Source organism: Anolis carolinensis, chromosome 1, assembly GCF_035594765.1.
Source record: "Anolis carolinensis isolate JA03-04 chromosome 1, rAnoCar3.1.pri, whole genome shotgun sequence".
Taxonomy (NCBI): Eukaryota; Metazoa; Chordata; class Lepidosauria; order Squamata; family Dactyloidae; genus Anolis; species Anolis carolinensis.
Genome location: NC_085841.1, coordinates 249,526,345 through 249,545,149, shown reverse-complemented (window position 1 = coordinate 249,545,149; position 18,805 = coordinate 249,526,345). Strand labels below are relative to the sequence as shown.

General features: G+C 38.9%; 1 protein-coding gene across 12 annotated transcripts in view; it reads left to right on the top strand.

The window, feature by feature from the left end:
• Positions 1-18,805, top strand: part of sema5b (semaphorin 5B) — a 583,141-nt gene that overhangs the window by 481,877 nt on the left and 82,459 nt on the right. For 10 of the 12 annotated variants that reach the window (XM_062971530.1, XM_062971492.1, XM_062971254.1 and 7 more), the window contains 7 exons: positions 3,239-3,382; positions 5,997-6,144; positions 7,784-8,009; positions 10,170-10,388; positions 13,086-13,256; positions 14,028-14,177; positions 16,701-16,745. In XM_062971530.1, the coding sequence (XP_062827600.1) occupies positions 3,239-3,382; positions 5,997-6,144; positions 7,784-8,009; positions 10,170-10,388; positions 13,086-13,256; positions 14,028-14,177; positions 16,701-16,745 (1,103 nt within the window). The remainder of the gene's footprint in view (positions 1-3,238; positions 3,383-5,996; positions 6,145-7,783; positions 8,010-10,169; positions 10,389-13,085; positions 13,257-14,027; positions 14,178-16,700; positions 16,746-18,805) is intronic. The other 2 variants (XM_062971457.1, XM_062971628.1) reach the window with 2 other exon arrangements.

The window sequence follows — 18,805 nt, the reverse complement described above, 5'->3', positions numbered from 1 at the left end:
CATATGGTGTGGTGTTTTGTTTTTGTTAAGATGCTTGAAAAAAATGTTTAGTAATAGCCAAGATCTAACATTAAAAATGACTGCTGAAAACCTTATTGAGAACTGTCTAAATGTAGAATATAAATCAACTATTCTCTTTTAAAAGACAAAATATTCAAATCAGAAAATCTACATATATAGTAGAACTTATTTTATCCAAGTATTCTGAATCCTGTCCAAAACATTGGGTGAATTAGATGTTTGGATAAAGCAGATGACATATTTACATAGAGACATATTAATTTATGATTTATGGAGGGTTTTTAAAAAAAGTTTATATAGTTTGAATACTTACAACTTCATTGTCAGTGTTCCTCTCATTTTGGGAAGATCACTTGTGATTGGATACTAAGCCTTTCCAGCTAGACATAAAAACCGAAAGAAGCCTTGGGTTAAATCATGGCTTTAGTGACAATCGGGGGGGGGGGGGGTTTGTGTGTGTGTGGGGGGGTCCCCACAACACTGCTGTTCAAAAGTCAGGCTGCCAAAAGAATGAAAGAGTTGATAATGGGCTTGAAAAGTGTGAATTACACTCAGATTTTAATTTTAGTCTTCCTGCTGCAACTGGTGTCCTGCCAGATATCTTCCAGTTGCCAGGCACTTTTATTAGTTCAATCAACTCTTTGAAAATGAACACATCTGCTCACCAGCTCTACTTCCCGAAACAGAAGTAACATGATAGCTTGTGATATTGACTCAGTACTGAACTTTAGAAAATGGCTGGCATCATTTGAGGCTGGACCAGCAAGGTAGGAATATTGAACTGAATGGAAACTACATATAGTGAAATCTTGAGGATGGTGACATGACATTGTTTGTGAGATTTATTTTCTGTCAAGATTTATGTTTTCATTTTACAAAAGTCACATACTTGTTTGATGAATAAGAAGCATGTACCCAGCCATTCTCAAAATATTTGACCATCATAACTGCTTGATTGATTGGTTGTTGCTGTCTGATCTGTTCAATGAATTTTGATATTAACACAGCAGTTCGATATAATGTAGTTTTTATTCAAGATAAACTGTGGTGGTTGTAGTGATTTATTTATTTCTATCATGGATTCTAGGGGACTAAAAAAAAAAATCTAAATACAGTAGATGCTGATCAAAAAACAAAACTTTATTATTTCTAGAATTAAAACAATTTATACCCATAAAAGATAGTATAACTCATCATTTATCAACCTATAATTTCCAAATCTCTTTGGGAACAAAAAGTATTTAGCTGGTTATAGAAAGACTATATTGCAGTGGTTCTCAACCTGTGGGTCCCCAGATGTTTTGGCCTTCAACTCCCAGAAATCCTAACAACTGGTAAACTGGGAGTTGTAGGCCAAAACACCTGGGGACCCACAGGTTGAGAACCACTGCTATAGAGAAAGAGTAATCCCAGTCTCCAAGAAAGGGAAATCCTGAGCAGTTATCAAGATAGATTTTTCTCATATTCCCTCCTTAAGGTAATAGGACTGAGATGAGGACATCTGTTGAATACCTCAAAACTTGGGACAGCTTCTTTGGGGGCATATAACCCTTCATTTAGCAAAGAGCTAAGTAATATGTTCTTTAGATTGTAACCAGCACTCTCAATTGTGGCTAGAAATAGATGAATAGCATGCTGGCTAGAAATAGATGAATAGCTGGCCACAGCCTTTCAGGTCAACTAAGACTTCTAAGCACTTTTTAAAGACAGACCTATATAGAATTCCTGTCTTCCAAACAGGAAAGTACATTATTGTCTTATGTGACACTTGCAGAAATGGGTGCAGATAGTAGCTTTAGCTGTACAAATACACTCCTGGCCAGAAGTGGCAATGAAAGAAAAGTAAAGAAAGTAACCGAAACTGAGAAAAACTTGTTGGCAGATGTTAATGCACATGGTTTAGTAATCTACTTCATTGCAGTCATGCTGGAAACATTGAAATCTTTAAAAATATCAAGTATTTTTATAAAATATAAATTTATCTAGTCCACGTGGTTAGGAAATGTTAGCTAAGATTTTTGACTGCAGGTCTTTTGATTTAATACAGTCAAGTATAGGTTGTATTACACTACCTGTAATTCCATTGGCATGTTAGACTGGTACATAGGCATGCCATTGCCTTTTCTCCCTGCAACTTCCTCAGCAACTCTCCAGCAAAATTTCCCACTCATTTGCAATACTGTCTCTGCCTCCTCACCAAAGCCATCTGTCAGATTGTGCATGCTTGGCCTCTTTCACAAAGCAAGTCCCTTTCCCAAGATGTCCCAAAGGTGATGCCCTACCCTTCTCAGCTGTGTTGCTGAGTTGAGGGAAAGAGGAACGGAGAAGTCTGAGTAGGGGCTACTACATCTGCCACCCACTAGTATTGCCTTGCTGTATTGAGGAGGCCTACAGTACTGCTATTCTTTCAAAGAAAGTAGGGATATATACACACACCACCCTGCCTCCTTACACCATAGTCACTTCATACTGAAGAGCAACATCTTCCTTTTCTGTCCTGTTCTCCTCTCCCAAATTGGTCTGGGATCCTGCACAAGGATGCTAGCAGGGCTTGACTGATTTGTCAATGTTGCATAGACCCTACCTTCACTTTTTAAAAAAGATTCATAAACTCTTTCAAAATTGTGGTATAAAGTAGAGCTTCTAGGGAAGATTTATTTTTTATATTTCTACTGTGTTGGGGATTGGTGCCATATTTCTTTTTCTTCGAAACCTACCAAAGAGTAGCAGCTAATGGCTTATGGACTGGCATTAGTCCATAGGCCACCGCTTTGAACAGAATGGGTATAATGGTTCAATAATCAGATAACCCTTAGTATGAGGCCAGATAATATTTAATTACCTATGCCAACACCTTCCAGTATCATGTATATTAACCCTCATAAAATTATCAATAAATTTTATCAACCCACAAAATTATCCAAGGTTGTTATGAATGAGGGGGAATGTAGAATGTCTGGGTTTTTTAGGTGGTGGTTGTTTGAAATAGACATTGACAAAGACTCAAATCCTCTTTGGAATACTAACACTTGAGTCTCCCTCTGTTTCTTGGGTTTAACTTTACTAACATGTTCTTTGTAGAGCCAGTCACTCTGCACAACCTGCTGGTTACTCCATAGCCAGTGGTGTTGAATTTTCCATGAAATTGAAACAAAACACAAGAAATTAACCCAGATGCCATGTTTTATCTTTCTTCCTCCCCCCTCCCCTCTGTCAGGAATGGAGCTTGGACACCATGGTCGTCCTGGGCCCCCTGCAGCACTTCCTGTGGGATTGGCTTTCAGGTCCGTCAGAGGTCGTGTAGCAACCCTGCTCCGCGATACGGAGGCAGGGTCTGTGTCGGACAAAGCAGAGAGGAGCGGTGAGAGTCGTCCCCCATCCCTAAGTATCTGTCACGCTTCTTGGCTCAAGAGATCTGGGTTTCTGTGGGGGTTTTTTAAGGATACCTACACCACATGGATTAGTGTCCTTTCCTAGATGTCTTCTCCTAGATGAACCTGCCCATTCCTCAGATTATTGCCTCTCTTCTGGTGGCACCCATCTCTGTAGGTTGGGCAACTGGCAACAGGAAAAGGTCTTCTCTGTGGTTATGGAACACTCCCATCAGATATATTTACTTGGCAATCCTTTTTTTTTTCAAGCACCTTGTAAAATTTTGCTTTTTCAAACCTTTTTTTGAATAATAGTTTCACAATTACATTCTACTGCTATTGGGAAATATATGCTGTTTAATTTGCTTTGTGTATATTTTGGGTTAATTTTTATTAAGGCTGTTTTCATATTTATCTCTTAGTTGTTTTACATTAAACAGTAAACTGTTTTTCAGTCCCTAGGAGGGAAATGCAGGATCCAGATAATAACATGCCTCAAGATGTTGTCATAGCTTTTAATCACACCATGGCCATTTAAAACATGCAAAGGATTGTTGCCTTTGATATTGCATAATGTTACTTCTCCCATCTCAACCACTCTATGAATGCTTGTGCAGCCTTCTGCATGGTCCATCCGTCCCCCAGTCTAAAAACAAATTGAAATGATGAGTGCCAGTAAAAATGGAGCCAAAATGGGAAGGTATCCACATCTTTGGGAAAAGATGGAAGTTTGTAGGATTACCAGGAAAACGTCTACAAAACCATACATGTTTATAAGTCAGATAGCACAGTATTTGTGTGTAGCTGTGAAGTGTAAATTGGCTAACTCACTGGAGGAAAGGAGAAACTGACCTTTACCTTATAGATTCCACTTCTGCGGGTTTGTAACAGAAAGGAACCAACAACTAAAAAATATAAGCATAACGGAAATAAATGTTCACAGTTATTCAAAGAGCTTTAAAGCCACATGCAGCACCAATATTTGTTTGCATGGAGAAGTAGTTATTATTTATTTGGTTCCTTATAAAGAGAGGACAGCATGGCTGCTGCTTTTAAAAACAACTGTAGGATGACTATTGGTTGTTCGTGCAAATCAGCCTCCACTACAAACTGTGGTGTTACTTATGTACATAAAGAGAAAGTCCCTTGAAGTCAATGTTAATGTTGTTTATTACTCATCTATTGAGTGAAAGTTAAATGCATTTGAAGTACAATTTTAAAGTGCATCTGGCTTATTTGCTGATTTCTACAAAATGAACCTGTATGCAGTCCAGGTAATCTAGAGTCCTTTGATATGTATTGCTGTAAGCACAGGCACAACACATAACACTTAGTATCACAGTGGGCATTTTGCTGGTGTAGGGAAGGTATGCCAGTGAAACTGTGAAATATAATTCAATGTGAACGTGTGTTTTAAAGGGCTATACAAATATTAGTAGCCAATGGGACACGCACACAATCATGACCCAACAGTGGACTCAGCATTTGAAAACACATGTGGTACTTTTCCTGAAAGTGCAAATGCAGAAGCAAAACATATATGTTATTATAAAATATTTCTTGACCTAGATATGTTAAGAAGAAAAACATCGTTAGTAATTTAAAATAGTAAAAATGACTCATTTCATTATTCTGAATTCTAGATATTTCCATACTTGACTACATCCACAACATTTGTAAAATATACATTCACCTGCAACCTATAAGTTACTAAAAATGATGTCTTGGCCTAGAATTTCAATTCAAAAACATTCAAATTTAGAATGGAAAAGGTCTTATTCTGAACTCTTTAGATATTTCTATTCTTGATTAAATCCATAGCCCTTGGAAATGGAATTTTAACTCTTTCTTTCTAATGATGGTATATCTTTAAAAATTGAATGGTTAAATAGGAGCACTGATTTCTTTGATTTAAAAGAGAGTAAAAATTAATTTCATATAAGGTATGTTTAGAAACTGTCATCTGATATATCAGCATCATTTCAATCTGAGCCGGGGTTCATGATGAAAAGACAACCACCCAAAGGACATATTGTTTACAAATGGTATAAAAAGGCAATCAGTGAAACAATAAAGAGATTCAGAAGCTTGAATTATGTTTTTGAGAAAAGATAGACAGATTGATGTTGGAGAAATAAGTAAATACTGTAAATACAAATCAGCAAGCAAAACAGTCTCATTAGTTAAAATGATCAAATGAATACTAAAGTACTAAATGAAATAACACCCCAGATTCTTAAAGTATATCCAGTTCCTTGACTTGAACGCAGGCAATAATGATTTGGATCAGTGCAGACAAAAATGCTAGAATGCCAATGAAATCAAAGGAATAAATTTGTCAAGACTTAATTGCCATTGATTTCAATGGGATTAAAATACAATTAATGTATCTGGCCAGTCACTTTTCCTTGTGATGCTGAATTTGCATTTCTAATAAACTAACCAGATGGAAGCTTTCCAGAAAGATGATGTCCACCCACACCCACCCCTAGTGTTAGGGTTTATTTGAAGAGTTATTTAGAACTTTTCCTGGCTTTTTTGTACTCTGGACACTGGCTCACTGTTCTTTCTTTTTCTTCCTTCGCACAATGTTTCCTCACTTAGGTTCTGCAATGAGAACAGTCCGTGCCCTTTACCAATCTTCTGGGCATCATGGGGCCCTTGGAATAAATGCAGTGCGAATTGTGGTGGAGGAGTGCACTCAAGACAGAGATCCTGTGAAAATGGAAACACCTGCCCAGGCTGTGCTGTGGTATGTTTTAGTTTAGTTTAGTCTAGATCAGTGGTTCTCAACTTGTGGGTCCCCACAGGTGTTTTGGCCTTCAACTCCCAGAAATCCTAACAGCTGGTAAACTGGCTGGGATTTCTGGGAGTTGTAGGCCAAAACACCTGGAGACCCACAGGTTGAGCACCGCTGGTCTAGATTATATTTTTTCCAGTTACATTTTCATCAGATTCCTGTTTAATGGTAGTCTGGATCTTGATGCAGGAAGAAGAAAGTGCTGAGCATGCAACAGAAAATGGATGAGGTTGTTGACATAGGGAACAAAGACAAGGTCTTTGGCAAGATTCTCTCCTGGCTCTTCTGCACAATCCTTGTGTTCATCTACACTGTAGAATGGATGCAGTTTGACACTACTTTAACTGCTGTGGCTTAATGCTATGGTATCATGGGAGCTATAGTTTCTCTTGGTCTTTATCCTGCTCTACCAAAGATCGCTTGTGCCTCAGTAAACTACAAAGGATTCCATAGCATTGAGCAGTTTGTGGTATCAAACTTCATTAATTCTACAGTGTAGACACATCCCTTGTCCCTTCTACAGTATAGACACATCCTCTTCTCATCAGGATTCTTTCTTTTACTTCTGGTCTTTCTGCCTATCACCATCCTAAGCATTCATTCCCTTTTTTCTCTTTCCTCACAATGGTGCTCATTCTTCCCTCAGTGTTTCTTCTTGGCATTCACCACATACATACAGACACACACACACACAAGTGGAAGAGCTAACAGAATTTTTTCTATTTTAAAAACATACAAGGGATCACCTGCTGCAGTGTTGGATCAACATTCTGCAGTTATGGAATGTCAAGAAACATATGCCTTTCATTTAGCCTGATGAAGAATTCTGTTTTAATTTGAAAGCTCTGCTTCTGTGAGACCAGTGCCTACACTTCTAAGAGTTACGAAAAACTTGATTCCTAATGAATCATGACATATCTGAAAGCCAGCTCTTGGGGTCTCTTTTATATTCTAGCATCATGTCAGGAAAAGGTCCAGATGGGACTATGAAGATGATGGGGTGGGGCTAAGCAAAATGAGCCTAGTTCAGTTCTCATTGACTCACATTGAGCTCTGCAGTATAAAGAAAACAGGTGGTCGCTGAAGACATAGTTAAGAAGTTGGCAAAATCTGCCCTACTCTAGAGTTTCTAAAAGATAGTTAACTAGGTTAGTCTGTTATCCCATCTGGTGATTCACACAATAATCCTAATAAATGTCATTTCATGAGTCTTTAATAAATTGGGAATTCTTCTACATGTGTTGTTTATGTTTGGCATATAATTATTCTTTTGCTGAAGCCAGAGGCATAATAATTTGTTAATTTTTAGGATCCAAAAGACTCTTTGTTGCTTTTTTTTGCAGCAGACTCATAGAAATTGTTATGAGGAAATTAATGATTAAATGAAATCTAATATTTTTAGTTTTACTTAATGCAGCTATGTGTGACTACAGATTTCATTGCAGTAGGAGGGAGCAATAATTGCATATATTACCTTTGAGTTTTGTTTCTGTTTCTACAGAAACCTATTTATTACGTTGAATGGCATTCCAATTCCTCAGACAAATTATAAGGACTGTGTCTTTTTCTTTTCTTTTCCCCTTTTTCATAGGAGTATAAAACATGCAACCCAGAGGCATGTCCGGAGGTGCGGAGAAACACGCCATGGACACCATGGATGCCCACCAACATCACCCAAAGTGGGGCTCGCCAGGAGCAGCGCTTCCGCTACACTTGCCGGGCTCAGCTTGCCGACCCCCATGATCTCCAGTTTGGTCGAAAGAAGACGGAATCTCGATTCTGCCCCAATGATGGCTCAGCAGTTTGCGACACTGATTGTATGTACCTTTTCAACTGAAGATAACCTGTGGTCAAGCTAAGCTCCTTACTATTTTTATGAGAGGCATGGCCAGATGAAAAGTAGGGGTAGATATCAGCCAACCGTTGTTAATAGCAGTGGACAAATCAAAACCAGCAGACTCAGGCCATATTTTTGGTTTCACTTTGGTTTCTGCTGCTCATTATGTGATGAGCATAACCTATATTTGCCACATTTTTGTGGTTTGGCCAGATAGAAATAAACATAGCTTCTGCTTTGAACATAATGAAGTGCCATTTTGTGTGAATTGGCAATAATAGTCTTTTACATGTCTTAGGACGATTTCCTTGTCACTTTGGGAGAAAATTCTATTTTGCCTCCAGTCTTTTTCTTCTTCTTTCTAATCTGCCAGATTAATTTCCTGAAAAATGTTTTTTATTAGCCTCCTTCAGAGATTGGATAGATAATTACCTGCAGAGATTTGTTGGATAAATATTCTAACTGTTGCTGGCCTGGAATCTCCAAATCAGTTATTAATCTCTTACCAAGCAGACTGAGCTGGCAGTGACTACTCAAGAAATTTGATCTTGAGGGTGTGACAGAAATCTCAGGAAAACATTGACCCAATGACTGGCTGCTGTGAAATAGGTGAATTCCCTGCCAAGAATCATTAAGGAAAGGGCTAAAAATAAAACTGCCAATATCATAATATGTTTTATGCCTTAAATGAAATACAAGTGTAGTGCAGGCACACTTGATTGTAGACTCTTGAAAAGTTGCAAAAAGTAGCAATTTTCTACATTAGAGTGATTGTGGGCTTGAACAATTTCTTGACAAGGAAAAATTAGAATGTTTGGTAATTCCTAGTTTAGAAAAAATAACAATAGATACTAATAGGCATTAGCCAGAAGACCTAGCTATTTTCTCCTTGTGGTCACACTTGTAAGAGAGTGCCATTCTGGCTTGTGCCTTGGTTTTTGGCCTCCCAGAACCATCTGATCGATTGCCTTTGGAACAGAGTGTTGGATCAGAGGGGTTTTTAGTCAGTTCCTAACTTACTCAGCTTCGATATATGTTGTTTTTGGCCAGACTGATTCAAAGTTGACACCCCTACCCCAGAGGGCAGATAGTGTTCTTACATTACAACTTGAAAAGGTTATTTTAATAGTCTACAAACCTCTGAATTCCCTGGCCATTCTGAATGAAATAGTCGTGAAGTTGTTTTCCAAACAAGTCACTCCTCCAAAATTTAGCCAAGATGAATCATTCACAGTACAGACTCACAACAGCTGTTGGTACCACATAGCACAAGAGCTTTAGGGTCCTTACTAAATAAAGGTAGGCATGTCATTCTATGAAGAAGAAGAATTGGAGGTCCGGTTATAAGCAAAAAGATTTGCAGGGGGTCGGGCTGGGGAAACAAACAAGCATTTTATAAAATTGAGATAGGGTGCAAAATTTTCTATGATAACTAAAGCCTCACATTTGAGTATTTACCTTGATAAATAAGCTAAATAAAAATATGCTGGTTCCTCTTGTCAGTGAGGTTGCGATGCACCTCTGCATGAGATTGGATTAAAACAATATCACTGGGAAGCAGGACCATTGCCAATTTACTATTACTCAGCCATAAACTCCTTTTTCTCATTTCTTTGGAAAAACAAGGGGAGAAGCTGGTTTGTCTATATGGCTGAGGTTTTCTGTAGTAAAGGGAAGCAAAGTTGTTTCCAGTATAATCTAGCACAGGGGTCCTCAAACATCTTAAGCCGAGGGCAGATTTACAGTCCCTCAGACTATTGGGTGGCTGGAGTATAGTTTGAAAAAAAAAACACGAACCTATGCATGCTGCAGATATCTGAAGTCTAAAGTTTAAGATGGTGCCTGGGTAAATGACCTTGGAGGATGGCATTCAACCCACAGGCTTTAGTTTGGGGACCTCTGATCTAGCATAACTGATCATGCTAACTGCCTGAATTAACCTGCTCACTTCTGTAACTTCAACGTTGAAAATAAAGATAACATCATGCACATGAGAGAGTTTGGGCATACTTTCTATGTCAAGTGAAAATTTGGAAACCTTGAGAAGGCTGTGTTTGATCTTTTTAAAGGGGTTTTATATGTTCCAATGTTGACTTTTCCAATTCGGCTCTCCTCTTCCCTACCTGCTCCTTCTCTCCAGCTCTGGTTGATGACCTTCTGAAAAGTGGAAAAACCTCTATTAGGATCATCAATGGTGGATGGTCCTTTTGGGGTGGATGGTCATCTTGTTCCCGGGATTGTGAACTGGGCTTCAGAACCAGGAAGCGAACCTGTACCAATCCAGAACCCAAAAATGGTGGTCTGCCTTGTATAGGATCTGCAATGGAATATCAAGATTGTAACCCACATCCGTGTCCAGGTAATTATTCTTCTCCTCTTACTGTCGGTCTTAGTTTGGGATGGCAGTGTGCTATGCATGGGTCCCCTCTTCCCTCAACCATTCTTGGACACAATTGCCTGTTGAGAACATTTTGCTGGCTGAAGCAGAACCCAGATGATGACTCTCCTATATGTTAAATACAACACTTCAGAAGACCTTCATCTCGCAGTACTAGTCAGACACAAATTCCTGCTTTCATATGTTTTTACTGTGTCAGGCTGTGGTTATAAGCCAAACTCAAGAAAAGAAATATTTACATTCAGAGTGGTGTTTCCTAAATAAGTTGCCATAAAATATTGCATCTTTCATCCTTTAGTCAACTGAGATCCATACAGAATCAGGTGTTGAGTTTAAATAGCAGCTTCTAGACTACATCAAGTCCTTTGGTTTTCTGCCTCATTCTGTAAGGATGTTTCCAAGAAGAGTTTGTGCTTGCCCATTTCTGGTTGGTAGTCTTTTCCTGAAGTCCTTTCACACTTCACAATTGCAGATTTGTGATTGTATTTTAACTGCCATAGTTCTGTCCTATGGACTCTTGGGATCAGTAGTCTGACCTTTAAAATTCTCAATTTAGAAGCTCTTCTGCTGCCTTTGACCAAACTGCAAACCTTAGGATTCCATAGGATGTCGTCGTGAGAGTTAATGTGGAATCATAGTGTTATATGAATATTGTGAACAGGTCTTTAACTGTACTTGGGCTTTGGCCTTTTTAATGTTCTTATTTCTTGCTGAATTGGATTAGTAAACGACACACACACCCGGTCCCATCCCTTTCCCAAAACCATGACAACTATGACTAGCATCCTATTAGTAACTTGCAAAGAAATCTTGTGGCTCTTCTGAAACAAATGGAGGGGAAAAGGTTAATCACTTAAAGTTTTGTAGTTTTAAGTCCATTTATCTGATGAAATATTCTTAAATCTATGGAAATGTATGGTACCAACTTTTTTCTTTCAGTCTCATTCCTTTGCATACTAACTCAGTCTAACACAGCTAAGTCTTTGAATTCTTCCATCATAAATTACACTTCCAAGAGGTTGGCATTCTCTATGCATTGCACAGTAACCAGCCTCCCACCGAGCTGCTTCTTTTGCTGCAGGAGTCCTCCTCCATGAGCATGTGGTGACCGGTCAAGAATCTGGTCATGTCATTATTGTCAGGCACAGAAAGATGACATAATCTGCTGAGACCTTTGATGTCCCCTGCTTTCTGCCCGTGACTAAATGCACATGGAGCCAGAGCTAGAGGTAGCTAGAAGATGAGTTATGATAGGCATGAAGGAAGTGATAGAACATAATTATCCTTGCAGAACATTTGCAGTATGTCTCCCCAGTGCAGAATTCATTTCTTACAGCACTTCATTCGCACATCCACACTCTCTTTTTAGTCTTCCAAATGGTCAGACCTGATTCCAGAAATCTTTAGGGGGCACAGATAGCCAAATGAGGTTATTTTCTAGTCTCTCTATGCATTAGATTCCAAAACTAGATGTTGAGGAAACATTGGAAGTCAACCACCCTTGCATAGTTTGTGGGATGAAACTGAAAACAGAAGAAGCGTTTAAGAAGAGCATATTTTGTCTGTGCTTTGTTAGCTGCACTGCCTCCAGTTCTGTGTCTGGATATAAGCTAAGGTGGTGGTTTAAACTTTAAACAAGTTGGAATTATGTTACCCAGAAGACAACTTTCTCCCATATATACCTGACTATTCTTCTTGCTAAAGCTGCTTCTGGCAAATAAAGTGAAAGTGTCTTACTGGTAGTAGCACCATATTCATGGAGGAGTTTTCCCAGAGAAATTACCTACCAAACTTTCTTTAGTCTTCTCAACTCCTGTAGTTCTTAAAAAAAAAAAATCCAGGCATTTTAAATCATGCTTATCTTACAGTTTACTCCTCTCAGCCTGAATAGATTTAACAGCTTTAGATACATTTTAGTGTACAGTAGGACCTACACTTTTTCAGGGGCTAAGGCTATAGAACATTCCATGAAAATGGAATGAATGCATATTTTAAAAAACTTACTTTTTTAAACCTGTGACAACATCTCTAGGAATCTCTAGTTCCTCCAGGGTAACTCTATGGTCAATATATGTCAGAAGGTAGTCATAGCACCGCTATGGAAGATTTAAGAGATTCCTAGAAAAGTATTATTTCTAGTAATCTCTAGGCACTCCAGTGACACTCTGTGAGCAGCCTCTGGCCAGTGTTCATCCTAGAGCTGCCCTGGAGGACCTAGAGATTCCTAGAGAGAACATACTAACCAAATCAATAAAACTTAAACCCCCAAGTGTAGGGGGCTGGCTGTATTTCTTCTATGTGAGACTTGGATCCTGTGATATACAGGACAGTTATACATAATACTGCATTTAAAAATTTAATGGATTTCACTATATAGTACGATCTTCCTTACTGTAGAATCCAAAGCGACATTTTCACTTACTTGTACCTGGGGGGAGATGGTCCCTCTAGGAATTTGCTAGGTCCTCCAGAGATGGGATGCTGGGACTAGGAATAAGGTCATTTAATGGCAGTTATATCCACAGTTCAGCTGGAACCCTATCCCCTGTGTATACGAGAGTTGTACTGCCCCTCCTTTGTGAAAAAGTTCTAGGATTGGTGGTTTGGTTAAAGTAAACACAGAAGTGAACTCATGCACCTCCCTCTATTAATTCTCAGTGAAAGGCTCCTGGTCCTGCTGGACTCCTTGGTCTCAGTGCTCAGCCACATGTGGAAGTGGACACTACCAGAGAACTCGGACGTGCACCAACCCAGCACCCTCAAATGGAGAGGACATCTGCATTGGCCTGCACACGGAGGAAGCCCTGTGCAATACCCACTTGTGTGAAGGTAGAGTAGTTTTGTTTTATGTTTTGCTGGATCAAGTTCTGTGACATGGAAAGAAGCATACAACCAGAAGGTGAAATGCTCTGAATACAAGAGAGAGGAAGAGACGTGAATATTGTTAGCATCTGAGTTTAATGACTTGCTCCAGTATCTCATGGCTTTTGAGGTGTAGTTTTGTTCAGAGCTTAGTGACTGCCTCCCAGAGATTGTAATGCAGTTAGGATGGGAAGGGCAGCCTCAAAAATGCTGGCCTCTCAGTTGCTTTTTGTCAGTTCTTCTGTGTTATGGTACCTGATGTGTTATAAATCCATTTTAACAAAGTACTTAAAGCAGCTCACAATGTTTTATGATGCTGTCATTTGGTTTCTGTTAAAATTCATGTTTTGAGAATGTATTCCAAGATTCCAGGACTGATGTTATTGTACTTCTGGACTTTGAAAGCAATGAAAAAGAGTGAGCCCTAAATAGCCTAATCTTTCAAAGTGTGGTCTATTGCCCAACATAGCTGTAATGAGAGTGCTATTGTAGAATATGTTTGTTCACATTCTGAATCACGCTGGATGCCGTTGTTAAGGTTGATACTTGATTTTGTTATTTTTTGGTTCTCCTTGTGTTCCTACTCTGGGATATTGGGCAGATGTCACAACATTTCACGAGGTGCCCATGTTTAGAAATTCCATGATTTTTGGTCCGTCTTAATCCCTACAGTAGTCATTGTTGTTGTTATAATAATTCTATAGAACCTGTCTTAATTTTGGGATCCTTTTTTGTAAGGAGGCTGGTCTGAATGGTCTGACTGGAGCTTATGTAATGAAGATGGGATCCAATATCGAAGTCGTTACTGTGAAATCCATAGCCCTGGGTCTTCTCAATGTTCTGGGAACAGTACGCAGTACCAAGACTGCTTGTACAATGAAATCCCAGGTAGGTGTAATTTCTTATGAAAGCTATGGAATCAGTCCACGGACTTGCTAACCAGGAAAAATAGTAGAGCCTGTTTTGTGTAGCTTATGGGAGGGAAAGTTATTATAAAGCTGCTTTTAATATTAATTGGGTTATGTGTTCAGAAATGACAGATATGATTAATTGTTTTGTTCAGATTGGTTTCTTGAGCTACATCATGAAAGACACTTAAAGAGAGGTTTAGAATACTTAGTGTGGGAGGAAATGATGCTAACCATGATGCATTTTGCAAATGTATTATTTAGCTATCTCAAGACTATAGGCAGCCTTCAGTTAGATAGCTTCCCCCAATTATGTCTAAGTGCCATAAATGTGTGGGAAACTTCCTACGCCTTACTCCTTATAATATACATGTCTGTGGTTATTGCTGACGCATGAAGTTCATAAAATTATTAGGTAAACCTTTATGGACCAGACCAGTTTCAACTCCTGGAAAGCCCGTGAAAAGAGCATGAAAGCTCTCAGAGCTCATCCAGACAGGGCACCTAACGTGGGAGCTCCCATGGTTTTACTGGAGGCATCCCAACAACGCCTCTGGTGAAATCAAATTAATTAATTCCTAAAAGACCAGTGTCTAATGGAATATGGGTCCTGTGGGGACTGACCCCTCTGTAGTCTCTGGACTACCAAGGGGTCCGTCCACACAGTGCAATTCGCTTCTTTGGGCCCAGTATGCCCGAAGAAGCAAAAAGGCAACCCACCACCTCCCCAAGTCCTCCCCCCCCCAAAAAAAAAACCCCCCTTTAAAATAAAATAAAAAACCTTACCTGGCCACTATTATGCCTTTCAGCATGCTTTTTGGAATGTACCAATGTAGTGCTAAGAAACGGGTGGGGGGAATTGACACCCCCCCCCCCCGGCCATCTCTTAGCGCTACATGGGTACATTCCAGGAAGTGTGCTACGAGGCCTATGGTGGCCGGGTAAGTTATTGTCTATTTTAAGGCCTTTGGGGGGGATTGGGTGTCTCAGTGCCTTCCCTTAAGGTATAGAGAAAGGTTGTCCTATTACACACCGTATATAATAGAACTGAAGTAGCAAACGTATAATTAACAAAGGCACATAAGATTTAAACAAATATTGACTATTTCACAGCATTATAGCAAACATTGCATTTATGTTTATGTATTTTCCAAAGCCACAAATGAAAGAGTTCATAAACTAATGTAGTTACATGCAGATATAAGTCTTGAAGCTTGGTTGAAGAAGTAGCACAAATGCTAATCTTTATGAATGGGGGTTTTACCCCTTAAACAAATTCATCAAAGTCCCAAGCAAGAACGAGTTCTCAGAATGTGCATTCAAAGAAAGCAAAAACAAAACAACAAGGGTTCCCAGGGTATTCTATGTCCTTGTTTCAGGATGGGTGTCCCTTCTTCAGGTTTAGTTGCTTCTTGTATAGTCTTCTGAAGATTTTTACAAATTTCACTTTTAGAGGTAGTGGCTCTGCTGTAATTCCAGCTCAGGATAGCAACTTTCTCATTTTCCAAGAGCGACCTTCCCTTAAGGTACCAGAAGGGCATCTGGACATCCCTCAAGGAAAGCATGTGCTTTAAGGGGTGGCATGTAGAGTTAAACATGCTCCGAAGGCGGTTTCTTAAACCCGCTTTGACGTGCATTTAAGTGCTGTCTGGAAGCAGCCCCTGTATTATCTGAGTTCAAGTCTATCTGAGCTGATAGCTGATGATAAACCTTTCCTCCAAAAATGTGCTGCTAATACTTATAAAAGTGACCTAGCTACTGGCTATCAATTTATCTGATGGCCAAATACATAAAATAAATCTCTTTAATGAATTCCAACGAAACTGCCTTTTTGCGTATGAATGATGGTTCTGGAATAAATGGTTCTATTCATGTTTCATTCATAGGCATGGGAAGGGCAAGGGCTTGGTCTTTTGTGTTGTTGGTCTGCATGTTTCTGAAACAACTCATTGCAACATTGAAAGGTTTTTTTTGTGTAATTTATAGTGACTTGCAGTATTCATTCATAAGTACATGGTGTGTTTGTTTACTTTAACTTTTGTGCCACAAGAAAAAAATATTCTGCACCTTTCCAGTGTTGAGAATATAATGTACTTCAAGCAGTAACGCTTCCAATTACATCCATTTCATTGCCAGGCAACATAATGTGGAAATGTTGAAAGGGGAGGAGGGTAACTACTTCTGCAAGGCATTGTTTAATTGGCACATTTCTCACTAGAATTAAATGTTATTTCTAAGTTATTTCTTTTGTGTGTGTTGTATTTAGATAGCTTGCAATCCATTTGGTGCTTCTGAACTAACAGGGAGGGAGTACAGTTCTTAAAAAGATTTTTTCTCCCCTACATTTCATTCAATTTTTTTTGCCTAAGATCAGGGAAGCCCTCTATTTACCGCAGAGATTAACTTGTGAGGTATTGAGCAAAGGGGTTTTAATTGCCTGCAGAATGTCACAGATGGCAAAAAATGACATTTCCTCTTCACTGTTTTTTCCCTCTTTGTTTAGTAATACTGCCAGCTTCAAGCATTGACGAGAGCACGAACTGTGGAGGTACTGTACAACTAGCTACAGATCTTATTTTTATCTTAACCTGACTACTCTTTTCTGGGAAGCATCAAACCAACCATTAATCTGTGCAGTTCATGTCCCATTGATAGCCTTAATTCCACTGGAGTCTCATTGTCTGAGTTAGAGAGGGGAGGGAAAGTATTTGCAATTTAGTTTTCTGGTGTAAGATTTTAATTTGGGAGACGGAAAAATCTCAGAATGATTAATTACCCGAAAGAGCCTTTTCCTCTGTAACTCCTTTTTAAATGGACTGGAAAAGATGAAGAGAGATTCCTCAATTTTCCTAAGTGCTCAGTTAATTGGAGAGTTGTCAGTGGAGTTCATTGCAAGCAAACTGTAGATGGAGAATGTGGGGTTCTTATTCAGCGAAACATTTTTTCCAAGGGGGAGCAAAAATAATACCCTTGATAAGACTGGCAAAATGTATAATTTAGGGCAACAGAAGCCCACTTCCTAAGCACCACATTTTCTTGAACCTAATCTGTTGGAGACTACATTCATTCATTCTCACCCTCTACTCCATCAGTGAGCCTCCTAGATCCTGACATTTCATTCTTATTATTCCTCCATTAAAACATATTCAATTGTTTTATTATATTTCAACTCAACCCTATCTTAGGGTTTTTTGGCAAGATTTATTTAGAGGAAATTTATCCTTGCTCCAAGTCTTAGTGTGATTTACTCAGGGTCATTCAGTGTATTTCCAAAAATAAACTCCAAATGACTCAAACGACTACACCATGTTGACTCTCACACCAAATAATACATTTACTTTGGCGCATTGAACATTCTTGCCTGTTGATAGATTCGGAATCCTGAACTTTGTAAATTTGGAATTTCTGGCAGAGAATTCCCAGTGGCCTCTCCAAACTGTAGTCTTCATGAGAAATGCATGAGTATAAAACCAATACATGTTTGTAGTGTAAAGATGCCCTCAATAACATTCCTAATATTTTGCTTCTTAGTAGAAGCTTTAATGTAGGGCAGAATCTGACAGTGATGCAAAAAAACCTCCCCAAATCCTTTTTCACTTCAACAAAAATTTCCATATGAAAAAGTTCTGCTTCCTCCTTGGAGAGCATATTTACACTACAGACTTAGACATTGATTTTGTACTCATTCCACTCATGGAATTTTTCCTTTGTGAGGGGCTCTGAGGTTCTCTAGCACAGAGTTCTTAGCATCCATACCTAACTACGTTCCCCAGGTTATTGATACCTGTAGTATAGGTATACCATTATGAATCATCAAAATGATTAACTCTCTGTATTTTTCCCAGCTGATTTCCATGGGCCAGGGTCACAATAACAGAGAATACTTTTTATTATTTGCTTCATAAGTGGACCGTGAGAAGTGCCACATTTCTTTTGAAGATGATTAGCAGTAGCAGATTTGGAGGGCTTCAGGAGATGTTTTCCAATTTCTATTGATTTCCTACAGAGACCCATATAAATAAACAGGTTTCTTGGTGATCTTTTTAAGATTATTGTTTTTAAGATATTTATTAATCACAGCACAAAAACGTATTATGTTAACAATAGAATAAACAAAAGCTTCTGGTCTTCTGGTGTTGTTTCCTCCTGAAGTGTGACTGCAAGAAAGGGTTAGGTTTCCAGTTGTGTTAAAAGCAAACTTGTCCTTCTGCATGCTTCATTCATCCTGACAGGTGTCTGCCTCAGTCCAGGGACCCCTTATTAATTTCATATACATTATTATGCATTGTTATTGATGTTCTCAGTGCCACTGCATTCTTATATACTGTTATAATCTGCATTCACTATGGCATATATTATTTATGCCTTAGCAACTTTCAATATCTAGCAAAAATATAATGATTTGGAAACTCATCCTGCTGTATAGAAGTGCAACTGAGTGAAATAGCACGATAGGTAGCAAAACAGCAGTAAACCAGAATGCCTTGCTATAAACGCCAGCCTAGAGATTCAAAGAAAATTCATGCTATCCAGATTAGCAGCAAAAGCACAAGGAAAAATAGTGTTATCTTGTCGGTGGTAAAACTGAGAAGAGCTGTTGTTTCCAGG